This window comes from Loxodonta africana, chromosome 8 (genome assembly GCF_030014295.1).
Source record: "Loxodonta africana isolate mLoxAfr1 chromosome 8, mLoxAfr1.hap2, whole genome shotgun sequence".
NCBI classification, from domain to species: Eukaryota; Metazoa; Chordata; class Mammalia; order Proboscidea; family Elephantidae; genus Loxodonta; species Loxodonta africana.
The window spans coordinates 82,892,707-82,908,802 of record NC_087349.1 but is presented as its reverse complement, the minus strand read 5'-3'; the positions used below and the strand labels follow the sequence as shown (position 1 = coordinate 82,908,802).

At 39.5% G+C, this 16,096-nt stretch overlaps 1 protein-coding gene across 2 annotated transcripts in view; it reads left to right on the top strand.

Moving 5' to 3' along the window:
• RAPGEF5 (Rap guanine nucleotide exchange factor 5) overlaps window positions 1-16,096 on the top strand; it is a 274,113-nt gene that overhangs the window by 76,052 nt on the left and 181,965 nt on the right. For both annotated transcript variants that reach the window (XM_064290063.1, XM_064290064.1), the window contains one exon: window positions 9,991-10,057. In XM_064290063.1, the coding sequence (XP_064146133.1) occupies window positions 9,991-10,057 (67 nt within the window). The remainder of the gene's footprint in view (window positions 1-9,990; window positions 10,058-16,096) is intronic.

Here is a 16,096-nt window from a genome sequence, read left to right as displayed (position 1 = left end):
TTCTTAGTGAATTCACACTCCTAGAAGACTGTAAGAAGCCCTTGAGGCTCAAAGATTATGCTCTTGGTTGTTAACCAAAAGGTTGGTGGTTTGAACCCACCCAGTGGTTTCATGGGAGAAAGACCTGGTGATCCGCACCCGTAGCCTAGAAAACCCTATGGGGCAGTTCTACTCTATCATATTTCACTGTGCGTTGAAATCTACTCAATGGCACTTAACAACAACACAACAGAAGGCTGTGTTACAAATACTTTCCTCTTACCTTTTTTTTTTTTTTTGGTTGCTTTTTACTTCGTTGAAAGGGGATGAAAAAAACCCTTCCTCATGTCTCGTTTGTCAGATTTGTCAACCTACCTGCATCTGTACTGGTGGACTCTAGCCTTCGTCTTGCCAACGATGGTTAGAAAGTCCACGTTCTTAGCTAAGGTCAGGCCCCTAAAATTGTGCTTAGATCCCATCCCTGTACCTCCACTCAAGGACTCCATTTCTGTAAGTCTACCCTTTCTTTTTTGCATCATCAGCTTTTATCTCTTTTGTATTGTTTCAGTCAGCATGTGTTAATATTTCCCCAATGCTCTTCCAGCAACTGACCAATTTTTCTGTTCCCTTTTTTGTCAAAACTTCTCAAAATATGTATCTGTAGTCACTTTCTCCATATCTTCTCCTCATGCTCTTCCCTGAATTCACTCCATTCAGGTTTTCAGTACCACCACTTCTCTGAAAGTGTTCTTGTCAAGACTACTAAAGGCTTCTGTGTTGCCAAATGTGAGGGTTATTTTCAGTCCTCATCTTACTTGACCAGTCAACAGCATTTGACATTACTAAGCATGCCCTTCTTGAAGCAGTTTCCCCACTTGGCCTCTGGGACACCATCTCTAGATTCTGCTATTTCATCAGCTTCTCCTCTTCAGGCTCCTTTGCTTATTCTTCGTCATCCTGACCTCTAAACACTGCCATGCCCCAGGGCTCAGAATTCTTTTCGTTTGGCTCTCACTCCATATGTGCCCTCACTGAGTCACATGCTTTAAATATCAGCTATACAGTGGTGACTCTCCAAATTCAGGCCCCTCTCTCCCTTTAGCATCTTGAATAAAATAGCACCACCACTCACACTTGTCATCTGTTTCCTTTATTCTACTTATCCTGCCTCACTTTTCCTTTTACGTGTATAGGCAGCATGAAAAAAGTATTGGCATTCTTATTTTCTGAAATAAAAAAAATCCAGAAAAGATAAATACTCTCTAATGAAGATTACAAGTTCAAGTCTGCCATTCCTACATCCCAAACCTACCTTTTTATATACCCAACTTTTCCTAATTCAGTTCTCATTTTATGATCCTTGGAGAGTAGGAAATACTATGTGGATAAAGAAACATTTTGAGTGTTTCTCAAAACATTTACATGATGAAACTAAGCATAGTTATGCATTAGGATCACAGGCGAAGAAAATTTCCACTTATCATTTTAAATTGTTTTTATAAAACAAAAAGTTATGAAATCAGCTGGTCTTAGTCTTTGTTATTACTCGTCATTCCCTCTCCGAAGGAAACACTAAATCCCCCCAAATTTCCGTTGTTTATAGTAAAGGCTCATTCCAGGTGTTAGAACAGATTGCTTATCTTTATCAGACCACATCTTTACACCAGGCTGTTTTGCTCCTTTTATTGACTGGTGTTCAGAGTATCCGAATGTCCGCTAGGCCCCAGTCCATAGGGGCGTGAAGGTAGCAATTCCTTCTCAGTAAATATCGATATGCTTTAAAAGAACCACTTAGGAGAGACTTGTCCAGAGAAAGAAGGCAAGCTTCTGGTGGGTACGTTTTCTGGCACAGGAATCGCCTGCACCCATCAATACACCTCCCACCCAGTTTGTATGGTTGCTACAGTGTTCCTTTTCTTGGCTTTCATTTCTGAGCAGATGGCTGTGCTGTGGGAACAAGCATGCAGGGAGGGTGCCTAGCACAGTGTCTGACACAAGTGGGTGCTTATTAAATATTTGTTCAATTAAAAAAAATACATACATATATAACAAAACATTTGCCAATTCCTTGTCTTTGATTATGTTCATCACGTTGTGTGACTACCCAGTAGTAGAAGTCCAGTAGCACAGGACTTCTAGCAAAAACTGAACTTTCAGGCCTGATTGTGTTAGCATTTGAAATGCAGCTATTTGATGGACTAGTAAGTATTAATCCTCATTTCATCAAAATAAAATGTAAAAAAGAGATATCAATAATATCTAATTTTAGATTAATATTTAATTATCTACCCTGAACCCTTAATGAAACTGATCACAGTCACGATTTACTACTGTTAGGTAAGTTTTTTTCTCTAAGCGTAATTAGTAGCCTGATGCTATGTAAAATTATTTTCTCTTGATAAGGTAAACAGGGAGGTTTGCATTCTTGATTTTAAAGATCTCAAAAAAAAGCCAATTCTTATTCTTCCACCATCTCATTTTTTCTTTTTGTCCAAAATACAGATTTTATGGGACGATGTAGATGGACAGTACTCATGGGGGTCGTTAAAGTTTGAACATGGTAGAGATTGGGTCTCTGCTCCTTAAGGAACTTTCTCCTGTGTGGTGTTTAAAACCAGTAATTATTTCTCAGGAAGAAAAATTTCAAACCTGGCGTAAAAAATATTTTCAAAAGAGAGGATTTCTGAACCTGTTTCCTTACTTGCTAATCAGCAGGTATGGAACGAACTCTCAGGTTATCCAAAGAAATTATGCCGTCCTCAGCCAAATTAACTCGATTCCTTCTCAGCTTGATGAAGGGAGAGCCCTTTCTTCTGCTCAAGACTCACTCTTCTGCCTGGGCTCTGGGTCCTACCCTTAGAAGTGTCCTCCTCTTAATGTCTCAGTCGTTCTCTCTCTGCTGCCTGTTTACCTGAAGCACACAACTGGTTCTTTCATTCCTAACAAGAAGCCAAACTTACCTTCAATCTTACATCTTCCTCTTTCTCCATCTATCTCATGTTTGCTTTACAGCCAGAGTTTATTACTATCAGCATAAAACCCGAACTCCTTAGCCATAGCAGAAGAGGACCAGCCTGGCCTGGCTTTATTCTTAGCTTTATCTCTTGGTATTCCCCACTTCGTTCTCCTAGTAATTCTGCTGCTGTCCCAGGCTTCCTCTTTATCCATCAGAACCTCAGCTTGGGCATCTTTTCTCCAAGACCCCTTGACAGTCACAGATCTGAAGATCTGGTTAAGTGATGCTCACCTGTGTTGACTGAGTATCTTAAAGGTGCGTTTCACCCATCTCTCTGAATATTACCATTTTTTTGGTAAGTGTGTGTGCCGTGCTTTTCCTGTTTCCGGTGGGATCATGTGGGAAAGATCCGTATGAAGTTTTTCTTGGTCCTTATTTATTTCGTGTCCTGGAATTTCATCAGCCTGTAGCAGGGATGCTTTGAACATCATCTTGAAAATTGTTTTTTCCCCAGGTCCCTCCAAACCAAACAGCCCAGGGTATGTCAATATCAGCCTGGCTTGCAGGGTGGTGGTGGGAGAGAGGAGGTGGTGGGCAGGCCTGCCCTACATCCCCAGGCTCATCCTCTTCTGTGTGAGAATTCTGGTTTGAAGAGACACGTGCTCCCCACTCTCACTGGGTCCTGATCCAGAGTATTTTTGTTCAGTGTGAAGGTCGGTGTGTGTTATGTATGTAAGAAGCACCCTGCGATGGCAGTAGTAGCATTTTGCGTGACTTAGGACACATTTCATGGTGCTGAATCCCTCTGCAATGTGCATCTTGCCCATGCCCAGTGCAGTGCCGTCTTAAGTGTGCCTGGGGTCGCAAAGGACACCTCGGTTGGGTTGGTATGTGCCAGTTACACTCAGCCCTCATCTCTTGAACTGCTTGGCTCCAAATGTTTGTCAGTTTATGGTGCTTGGAATGTATTTAACATGTTTTCCTATAGAAACAATGTTATGTGTGTAGTAGCTTTTGGTAGCCCATATGTGCTATTTATTTAAAACTGAGATATATATGTGTCTGTATTGTTTATATACGTATGTGTGATATATATATACACGCACACACTATATAGTGTGTGTATGATAGAATTTTTTTTAGTATGATAGAATTAGTGATTTTTACAAAGGTTGTGTCAGTATATAAATATCAAATATAGAACAAATAAAGTAATAAAATATAAAAATTATATCTCAATATATAAAGTGGTATTTGTTATTTGGATAATTTTTCTGCAAGAAAATGCTTCCAGACTTCCAGCATAGAATACTACTAGGGAAACCTCTTCCATCATTTGAAAGGAAGTGGGATTTTCTAACTCCAAGGTGATATTGGTTCTTCTTGGATCCTGACATTTGGCACAAATGTTCTAGCTAAAACCTGACTCATTTTTTGTATAGAAGAAGTATGGTAACATTTGTTCTAAAAATCCTGACTGGCATAATCTCAAACCTACCATCCTAATTCTCATGAAGGAATTCTCATTAGGTGAATTCTGGAGAAACCCTGCAGGAACGTCAGTTAAATTCAAGTTGTTCGAGATTATACTAGGGACTGACTGGTATGAAAGGGATTCCTTGGCCTGGCTATGCTGCCTTCTAGGACATCTTATTGGAACTCAACACCGTGCAACCTTTTAGCCCTCTGAGAGCTGATAGTTTGTGTTAGGGGGATTTTTGGGTAGGACTTCCTGCTAATTTTCTTTTCTATTGCATTGTGAATTGTGTAAGTGATTGTTAAATAATTGGCCAGGTGGGAAATAAAGTTTTTTGGCCTATATATTTCCTCAGGGAGAAAGATGTAGCAGTCTGCTTCAGTAAAGATTTACAGCCCTATAGGTTTGTTAAGAGTCAGAATTGACTTGTCGGCAGTGGGTGTGTGGGTATTTCCTCAGAGACTGGATAGTTTAAAACCCGAGGAAACAACTGTTGTTTCAGCAGGTTGGAGTGTTGTTAGAACTGTACTAATCACTTCTTAGGGAAAGATGAGGAGGTGCTGGTAGTGGTGACTGTGTTGCTGATATTTTATTTAGGGTATTTTTCAAAGTTACCAGCTCTTTTGTATTTGATACAAGAAAATAATATTTTACTTGTTGGATTTTGGTAATAAGAAAGTTGTTGAAAGGAAGAACTGCTGCAGGGAAACTGAGAAGAAGATGGGATTGCTAGGGAATAGTTCTTGAGTATAAGCAATGTCCTTCAATTGAGCAGACTATAGACAATGAGTTAATATCTAATGCGTTGGTGGTCTTGAGACAGAATATTCCTTGAAAATGATGGTACCCATTTAATTTACTCAACAAATATTTATTGAAAGCTTCCCTTATACCAGGTTGTATTCTAAGTATTGGGAATACAACAGTGAACAAAATAAACAGAAATCTCTATTCCCTTCGAACATACGGTCTAGTAGGAGAGGACAGACAATTTATAAAGAAATAGATTTATGTTGACTAAAACATTTTAGAAGGTAGAAAATTCTATGGAGGAAAATTAACTAGGAAATATGGGATGGGATATGGGTCAGGAAAGGCCTCTCCAAGTAGGTGACAAAGATTTTAAGGATGTGAGAAAGAGAGCAGTGTGGAGAACTAAAGGAAATGTTCTAGGTGGAGGGAACAGCCAGTGCAGAGGTCCCAAGGCAGAAGCATTAGAAGAAAAACAAGTGTGGCTGGAGCAGAGTGAAGAGAGTGAGATAAGAGAGAACCACCAGGGGGCTAGATCATGAGGACTTTGTCAGCCTCAGTAAGGACTTCGGAATTATGCTGAGTGAGATCGAGAGCTACTGGAGGATTTTGAGCAGAGAAGGAATATGATCTAACTTAGTGTATTAATAAGATCAAGCTGGCTGCTTGGGCAAGTCTTTTGCAAGAAACCTCTTTAAAGTGTTGAAAAGCAAAGATGTCACGTTGAGGACCAAGATGTGCCTGTCCCAAGCCATGATATTTTCAATTACCTCATATGCATGCAAAAGCTGGACAGTGGATAAGGAAGACCAAAGAAAAATTGATGCCTTTTGAATTATAGTATTGGTGAAGAATATTGAATATACCATGGACTGCTGGAAGAATGAACAAGTCTGTCTTGGAAGTACAGCCAGAGTGCTCTTTGGAAGTAAGGATGGCGAGACTTCATTTCATGTACTTTAGACATGTTATCAGGAGGGACCAGTCCCTGGAGAAGGACATCGTGCTTGGTAGAAGGTCAGCGAAAAAGTGGAAGACCCTCAACGAGATAGATTGACACAGTGGTTGCAATGATGGGCTCAAATATAGCAACAATTGTAAGGATGGCGCAGGACCAGGCAGTGTTTGGTTCTGTAGTATGTAGGGGTCAATATGAGGCAGAACTGTCTCAGTGGCACCTCACAACAGCAGCAACAACGCTGGCTGCTGGGTTGAGGTGAGCATTGTCATGTCTAGGACCACAGTGATAGTGGAAGAGGTGGTGAGAAGTGGTTAAATGGGGGATATATTCTGAAGGCAGAGCCAATAGGATTTCAGGCTAGATAAAATGCAGGGTGTGAGAAAGAGGAGTCAAGGTGATTTCCACCTGAAAGAATTGTAGTTTCCCTTGATTAGAGTAGGAAAGACTACGGGGAGGGCATGATGTTTTGTTTTGGGGTAGGGAATTGACATATGATAATGTATCCAGTTTTATGTTTAGAGAGCCAAGATTAGAGGACCTTAGAATTTATCATTCCAGCATCCTCCCAATGACATACTTAGATACTGCAGATCTCAAAATTATAAAGACATATCTGCCCACACCACTGGGAACCAGCACTTCCCCTTGGAGATTACTGGGTCCGGCTTGGGCTGTTGGTCAGCAGAGACCTTGAGAAGTGGCTGTGGGAATCCCTAAAGGTTAGCACCTGTTGTGCTGGAGCTTCCTGCTGGCACAAACCCTCAGGGATCCATCTTCCTTCCTGGGGTCACTCCCTTTCTATCTTATGTCATTTGTCACTGCCATCACCTGCTGATTTCAAGCAGGCTTTCTCTCCTCTAACCAATAAGAGATTTGTATGGTTAGTAATAATGGGAAATATGCACTATGACCGTTGATTCTGTTCTTTATTCTCCCGTGCCCATCTGTTTCATTATCTATTTTGATCTGATAAGTGAGAACTTTGTCTCCCCTAGGTGGTACTGATGTATATTCTCATGCATAAAAGAATCAGGACTTATCTACATTTTGAAAAACTACATTTGCTGAGGGAAGGAACTCTGGTGTTTCTGGGCATTTTGGCATAGAGCTGGGGAGGAGGTTTAAGGTACAGAGTGGCCACAGATAAAGTGTATTAAAATTTTGTTTTTTAAAGGGGGCCCCAGTAGTGAGGAAGGAAGGAGAGTGCTGAGTGCTGGCCTTTTCTCTTCCTGTCCCCTTTTCAAGTTCTTCCACTCTTTGCCTGTTAAACCACCAGTCCTGCTCCCATGACCTGCCTATATACCAGGTGAGATGCAGGTACCTGCTGGTGCAGGGAAGCATGGGACACATTAAGGAGGAAGGATGACTATTTCTGATTTCCAGAGCTCTCAGTTTGAATAGTAGTTTCCTAGTAGACACTGAGATATAAGGCGTTGTTTAAGATGGCTGTCTGTTGGTGACCTATGTGCCTTGTGGTTGCCTCATTAGGGGTAAAGGGTTAGGATGTTTAGGGACTGGTGAGGTGTGGCCTCTGCATGGAGCACAGGATGGTGGGGTAGGAGATGGGAAAATGCCCTTAGCAAATGAAAAGCCAGATCACAAAGAGCCTGGCAGACAGAGGAATTTCTCTTGTGGTGTAGGCAGTGGGGATAAGCCCTGAAGGTTTTTGAGGGTGGGAATAGCAGAGCCAGCCCTGGGTTTTAGAAAGGGATTCCTGGTGTCTATAGGAGACTGGGTAGAAGAGGAGAAACCAGAGGCAAAGAGGTTGGTTAGAAAGTGGTTAAAATAGTTTGTGCAAGAGAAAGTGAGGCCCTGGGCTGTCAGGGGACTTGTCAGGATGGGGCCAAAGAGAAGCCAAGCTCCAGGAAGGGAAGTGAGAGGATCTGGTGACTGAGCAAAGGTGGGCATGAGGGAGGAGTGGATGGCAACAGGGCAGTGGCCCTGTAGTCGAGTTGTGAGGGCAGAAAGCAAGAGGACTTCAGTGTGCGTGATAATGAGTTTGAGGTGCCTACCGACGACTCAGCCATTACTCTTGAAGCAGCCGTATCCGTCAAATACACAAGCACTTCTCTTGGAATTTCAAGTTCTTTTCAGCAGTTTGTTGAAAACAGACCCATGACAGAATTTGTGCTAGCACAAAATACCTCATCCTGTTAACTAATCCTTCATGTATCTTTCGGGGTCTGAGGAACATGAAAAGGCACGACCAGCCCATGCTTCCCCTCAGACAGACTGAAGCTTCAGAAGCCCTGGTTTTGTGCTTTAGCCTTGAGTGCCTTTGGTTTTTAATTTCCTGCCAGATCTGTTCAGCTACCTCAGCATAATCATACAGACCTGGTTTGATGGCTTAGGAATGCTTCGTTACAGGGGGCTGCAAATCTCTTTATGCTATAACTTCATTTATTACTTTAACTTTGTTTATTATGGACACCCTGGGAATAGAGAATTTTATTAATAAAGCTCATTTTTGAAGTACTCATTATCAAGGTAACTTGCTTTTTTAGAAATGTGCTGATACTAAATTATAATATTCAGTTCCTACTGTTTTTACTGGGCAGATTGTTAGCCAGTCCTTCAAATCCTTTGCTGCGTGAGTAATTAAGTTATTTGACAACAGCGGCACTGCTTCGTACCTGTATTGTGCAGTTACTGTAAAGCCGTGGCTTCTAATTCATTGCTCGGATTTAAAGGATGTGATTTTTTTTTTTTTTTTCTTGAATAAGAGTTTGATAACGTTTACAGAAATAAGAAGCCAACACCAGAATTGATCCAACTAGCTTTTCCTTTCTTACTGAGCTTCTTACTTAGCTGTCCTGTGAGCCTGGAGAAGCCCCCCTGCCCTGGCAGGCTAGCACTCCAGTTGGCCCACTCTACTTACTGTGATTGAAATCAGTCATGGGAGTGGGATTTTGATGATATCGCTCTGTTGGGGCAATTACCACAAATCCCTCCCAGTCCACAGACTGTGCTGAAAGGGATTGCTTGTGGAAAGAGATTTGGGAGAGAGTTTTATACATCCGTTTGGCTTTAGTCAATTTTTTTCTTTGACCAAACTAGACCAAAAAAAAAAAAAAAAATGCAATTTATAACATTTGTCTCAGGGAGTAGATAATTTTATACGTTAACTTGCACATTTGAGTGATACAGTTTTTTTCAGTGGAGGCTGCAGGGGTATAGAAAGTCAATGGTCTCCTTTTGCCTTGACTTGACTTGGGCCTCCCACCATAATGAGCAGCCACAGGGTGATTTTCCCAAATGAACAAACTGATCTTCTACTTTGTTATTTGTCTTTTTCGTTATTTAACATATGCATCATTTTCTTGACTTCTCAACTGGTCTATAGGTGCTTGAAAAAGAGACAAGTACTTCTGCTTTCATATTCCCCATAATTCCTATCATAGTATTAGGTCTATAATGAAGTATTTCATAGTAAATATGTTTGGCTGAAACTCAAACATATTGGAAAATTTGTACTTTCATATTTTCAAAATCTGGATTTCATGTTGACTTAGTGGGAATTTCAGCCCCTGACCACCTTAATATTTAAGTCTACTTGTGTTCTGTGCACGTCCATGTTTGTACTTCTGGTGTGCCACGGTAGTTCTGTGATATTATTAGAGAACAATACTCAAAACTCGTGATTGAATTGGTATATTGTAAAGAGGTTTTTGCTAATTGATTCTGAAGAAACAGTTGGGCTGTGAAAGAATTGTGTCCTATGGCATCATTGACACAAATGTTATTTGCGTGGGTAATTTCAGCAGTGTAGCACTGACAATGCCATTATTTTCTATGTATTCTCCATACCTTAGTAGATACATTTGAGCATCTGAAGCTGAAGAGTAATTAGTTCTTTGTTTGTTATAGGTCTCATCAGAAAATTGAAGATGCTGAAGAAACCAGTGATGAAATTCTCGCTCGTCTAACATCTGCGGTAAGGCCACCACAGTTTCCCTGCCTAGAGTTGCAAAAATAATGAAGCCACAGTCTTTGAAGAGAGAGTTTGGATCATGGTGTAGACAGGCATTCACCCTGTGGCTGCTCATTATGGTGGGAGGTCCAAGTCAAGTCAAGGCAAAAGGAGACGGAGCATTGACTTTCTATACCCTGATGCAGCCTCCACTGAGAGATCTTAGGTATTCCTGGTGGAAATTTCATGGAACATTAGTGGAGGTGTAGTATCTGATTTTTTAAATACAGTATAATTTAACCTAGGAAAAGTTGTGACCTGCTGCACAAAGGAGAAAACATTCTTTGTTTTTTTGCTAGGAACAAAACAGGTAACTGTCTTAGGCCAGGATTTTGGCTTTTAATGTACTATAGTGCAACATTTTTATTGTGCTTTTTAAGCCACTAATCTGACTTGGTAATTGCCTTCTTGGTTGAAGAAAATCCCATAACTTTCTTCATAGAAAAAGCTGGCTATAGTCGCTAATCATAGAGCTCCAGTTTTTGTTGTTGTTATTTTGTCTGTAGTGGTTTATTTTTGAGGGGGATGGATATTCCTTTGTTTGTTTATTTGTATTTTGGTAAAATACAAGACTTGCCATTTTAATCATTTTTAAGAGTACAATTCAGTGGCATTAATTGCATTCACACTGTTGTGTAGTCATTACCACTATCTATTTCCAAAACTCTTTGATCCTAAATTTATAACAATCTAATTTGAACCAGCTTAACTTCAACAGCATACAAATATTCTGTTCCTGTAGCTTTACCCCACCCCTTTTATGTTGTTGTTTTCATCACAAATTACATCTTTCTGCAATGTTTGTCCAATGATATTTATAATGTTTTTTAAACCATGTAGAAAATAAGTAGAATTATAAACCAAAAATACAATAATAAAAAATAATAATAATATTGACTTTTATATTTGCCCATATAGTTATCTTTACCAGAGATCTTTATTTCTTCGTTTTGCTTTTGGTTACTTTCTAGTGTCCTTTCTTTTCAACTTGAAGAACTCCTTTTAGCTTTTCTCACAGAGTCAGTTTCGTGGTAATAAACTCCCTCAGCTTTTGTTTATCTGGGAAATGCCTTAATTTCATCCTCATTTTTGGAGGACAGTTTTCTGGACCTAGAATTCTTGGTTGATAGTTTTTGTTTTTCTTTCATCACTTTAAATATGTCATTCCATTGCCTTCTGGCCTCTATGGTTTTCTGATGAAAAATTAGCTGTTGATCACATTAAAGATCCCTTGTATGTGATGAATCACTTCTCTCTTGCTGCTTTCAAGATTCTCTCTGTTTTTCAACAGTTTGATTATAATGTGTCTCAGTGTAGATATCTTTGAGTTTATCCATCTTGGAGTTCATTGAGTTTCTTGGATGTTTAGATTCACCTCTTTGATCAAATTTGGGAGGTTTTTGGTCATTATTTCTTCTAATATTCTCTTTTCTTTCTCCTCCTTCTGGAACTCCCGTAATGCATAACATGGTCTGCTTGATGGTGTCTCGCAGGTACCGTAGACTCTATTTACTGTTTTTTCATGCTTTTTTCTTTCTCTTCCTCATACTGAATAATTTTTATTGTCTTGTCTTCGACTGCACTGATTTTTTCTTCTGCCTGCTCAAATCTTGTCTTGAAGCCCTCTTTTCAAGTTTTTCCTTTCAGTTTTGTATTTTTCAGCTCCAGAATCTCTATTTGGTTTCTTTTCATAATTATAATTTCCTTCTCTTTATTGACATTCTCATTTTGTTCATACATTGTTTTCCTGATTTGTTTTAGTTCCTCGTCCATGGGTTCCTTTAGCCCTTTGAATATACTTAAGACAGTTGTTTTAAAGGCTTTGTCTAGTAAGTCTAATGTCTGGGCTTTCTCAGGGACAGTTTCTGTCAGTTTACTTTGTTCCGTTGACTACGTCGTATTTTCTGTTTCTTTGTATGCTTTGTGATATTTTTGTTGCACACCAGACATTTGAATATTATAATGTGATATAACTCTGCAAATGAAATTTTCATTTTCCCCAGGATTTGCTGTTTTACTTATATATTTATTTTTTGATTGTTGAAGGCTGCAGTAATCCACTCGTTTAGTGAATTTTCCAAACAATTTTTCAAAGAATATTCCTTGTCATGTGTTGTTACTTAAATTCTGTTCCTTTAGCTTGTGTTTAGCAAGTGTTTTGGCAGAGATTACTTTGAACTCCAGGAGCTAAACACACACGCACACACACACACACACACACACACAGAACGACAACAACAGTCTCTCCCAGCCTTTGCAGATTGTCTCTGTGCTAGGACATTCCTTCAGTACTTAGCAAGGCTTTGACTTAGCCTAGAGATCAGCCATAGGTGAAAGATTAGGGTCTCCTCAGATCTTTTCTGAGCATATGTCTTGCACTGGGTATACAGGTGCTTTTGAATGTTCTAATTTCCAAAGAAACTCTCCCCAGCTATTCCTTTGAGGGTTTAGGTGGTCTGTTTTATATGTCAACCATAATCTTTTGTCCCAGGTAGCTGTGATTGTTAGTTAGACTTAAATTTTTTTTGAGCAGTGCTTGCCACCTTTCTGGCCAGAGTGGGTTCCGCGTTAGGCCAAATAAAGACAAATCCCTTAGGTCAGTTCTTCAGGTAGCTCCCACACTGGTTAAAACAGACATATACAATAATTTATTAAAGAGGTCGACTCTGCCCCCTCTGCAACCCAGGGCTCAGGGTCACATACAGGGAGTGCAGGCTGCCATTTTCAAGATCGCTGCTGAGCCAGGGAGGGGGTGGGACAAGGACAAGAAAAAACACTACAAAACTTTCCTACCATTTTTAAAAATATTTATTTATTTTTATTGTTGTTGTTGAGACTATACACAGCAAAGCATACACCAATTCAACTTTTTCTCCATGTACAGTTCAGTGACATTGATTACATTCTTCAAGTTACGTAACCATTTTCACTCTCATTTTCTAAGTTGTTCTTCTCCCATTAACATAAACTCACTGCCCCGTAAGGTTCCTGTCTAATCTTTCAAGTTGCTGTTGTGCATTCTTAAAGAGCATAATGCTCAAGGAGGACATTTTTTACTAGTTAAGCTAAACTATTTTTGATTTTAAGAGGACTTCAGGGGATGTTTTGGTTTATGGTTTAAAGATTATCTCAGGGCAGTAGTTTCAGGGGTTCATTCAACCTCAATGACTCCAGAACATCTGGAGTCCATGAGAATTTGAAATTCTGTTTTTATTTTCTCCTTTTTGATCAGGATTCCTCTATAGAATCCTTGATCAAAATGTTTGGTAATAGTAGCCAGGCACCATCCAGTTCTTCTGGTCTCATTGCAAAGGTGGCAGTTGTTCATGGAGACAGCTAACCACACATTTGGTGTCCTACTCCTTATTCCTGACTCTCCTTTGTTGGTCTAGACAAATAAAGATCAATTGTGGTACCTTGGATAGCCACTTACAAGCTTTTAAGACCCCAGCCACTACTCAACAAACTAGGAGATTGTCTTAGTTATCTAGTGCTGCTATAACAGAAATACCACAAGTGAATGGCTTTAAGAATGAGAAATTTATTTTCTCACAGTCTAGAAGGTTAGAAGTTAGAATTCAGGGTGCCAGTTCCAGGGTGGAAGGCTTTCCATCTCCGTCAGCTCTGGGGGAAGGTCCTTGTCATCAATCTTGCCCTGATCTAGGAGCTTCTCCATTCAGGAACCCTGGGTCCAATGGATGCCCTCTGCTTCTGGCACTGCTTTCTTGGTAGCATGAGGTTCCCCTATCTCTGCTCACTTCCCTCTTTTATATCTTAAAAAAAGAGATTGACTCAAGATAAGCCTAATCTTGTAAATTGAGTCCTGCCTCATTAAGTTAACTGCCTCTAATCCTGCCCCATTAACATCATAGACGTAAGATTTACAACACATAGGGAAATCTCATCAGATGGCAAGATAGTGGACCATCACAGAATACTGGGAATCATGGCGCAGCCAAGCTGACACACATTTTTGGGAGACATAATTCAATCCATAAGTGAGATAGAACAGAAGCACTAAATACGTTATTAGGCCAATTAACTGGATGTCCCATGAAACCATCACCCTAAACCTCTGAATCTAGGAGCCAGATCCCATGATGTTTTTGTTGTGTATAGCAACCTCAGCAGCTACTTTTCTACCATTTTTAAGTTGACTTTTTCTTCGTTCAGTGTTCACGTGGTTACTGTAAACCCTTGACTGTTTTCCAGAGTTCTAAGAAAGTTGGTTCCGACAGTTTCTGCTTATTTCTCAATGTTTCTATGGAGTGATGGGAGCTTGGAGCTGCCTATTCTGTCATTTGGCTGACATTACTCCAAGTTCCAGTTTTTGACAAGCTCCAGCAATCCTATCTCACAAAATCTTTATTCATTGGCTTGGCTTTTTGGAAACTTTCTCAGCTTTCCCAAAGATTCTTTAGTTTTGCTATAACAGCATTATTGAAATGGTAATTGCTGAAAATCACAATAAATTTTGGTATTATATGGGTGGGATTTGGGATTATATGGATGAAACTAGTTCTTGGCATCTGAGCACAGCTTGCCTTTCCCTAGAAAAGTTACTTTTTACTAAATATGATCAATGATATAGAACTTGTGTGAAATGGAATCTTTATAGCATGTTATGAAAAAATATTTAGCATGACATTTGCAATTTTAAGTATTGACCGAAAAGGAGTACCTATCGTGTGCATAATCATAATAGCCATCTATTAAAACAAAACAAGACAAAAAACCACTCACTGTGTATCGAATGCTGTGTTAAACATTGTATATGTGTGTGTGTACATGTATGTATATACACATGCATACACATTCTGCTAAACTTTACAGTAGCCCTATGAAGCAGGTGGTATTATCTCTTTCGTGTAGATAGGAAAGCTTTTAGAGTTTAAGTCACCCTGCTAGATAGGAACAGAGCCAAGATCTGAACTCAAAATTTTCTACTTCCTATTCTCTTACCTACTATATGCCTCATTTTTTTTTTCATAATATAATATAGTTTGGGGGATAGTTTCAAAAGTGACAAAGATATGTAAAATATGGTTCCAACAGCCATTCCAGGAAGACAAGATAGGTATATTTAGAAAGTTAACATATAAAGAAATTGGAAATTGAACCCCCAAAATTGGAATATAGATAGAAAATTCAAGGAACAGTAACTAAAAGCTTCAATGAGGAAATTGGACTTGAACTGCCATTGAAAGCAGTTCAGATTTGAAAAGGTGAATTTGAGGAGGGTGAGTATTCTAACTGTGGGACTTATTGTGGGCTAGCATAGGAATAGAAAAGTACTTTGGGAAAATAGTGAATAGACCATCCTGGTTAGAAAAGGTCCTAGTTAAGAAAAATGAAATATTTTTTGAACAACAGGTTAACGTGATGAAGTAGATGTTTAAGAAAGAAAAAGTAGAGTTGGAAGTTGGTAGATTGTTTGGGAGGCTGATGAAAACCCAGTTCATGATGGTTTTTGTAGCAACTAAAAAAAAAAAATCAAACCTGTTGCTTTCGAGTCAATTCTGATTCACAGTGACCCTGTAGGACAGAATAGAACTGCTCCATGGAGTTTCCAAGGAGCACCTGGTGAGTTTAAACTGCCGACCTTTTGGTTAGCATCTGTAGCACTTAAGCACTACGCCATCAGTTTCCAAACTAAAAAAAGAGAGCACTAAAAATTGTTAAAGATCAGTAGGACTTGGTAAAGGTACAGGAGGAGTTAAGTGACTTAAGTTCTAAACTTTCATGAATGGAGAAGTGATGATAGTGTTAAGAAGTTGAGTGGATTATGTGGAAGGAGAGTTTTTTTTTTTTTTTTTAAATACTGAGTTTGAGGAGATAAGAAGATGAGAGAGATTCAGGAAGCATCTGGAGACATGAATCTGAAACTCAGAAAGGTCAGTGCTAAAGTTACGTTAACCAGTCACAACAGAGAGTTGTAGATTGAAGAGCAGAATATAAGATGGAGTCTTGGGAAACATCCATAGGAAAGGTGAGTCTGGAGAT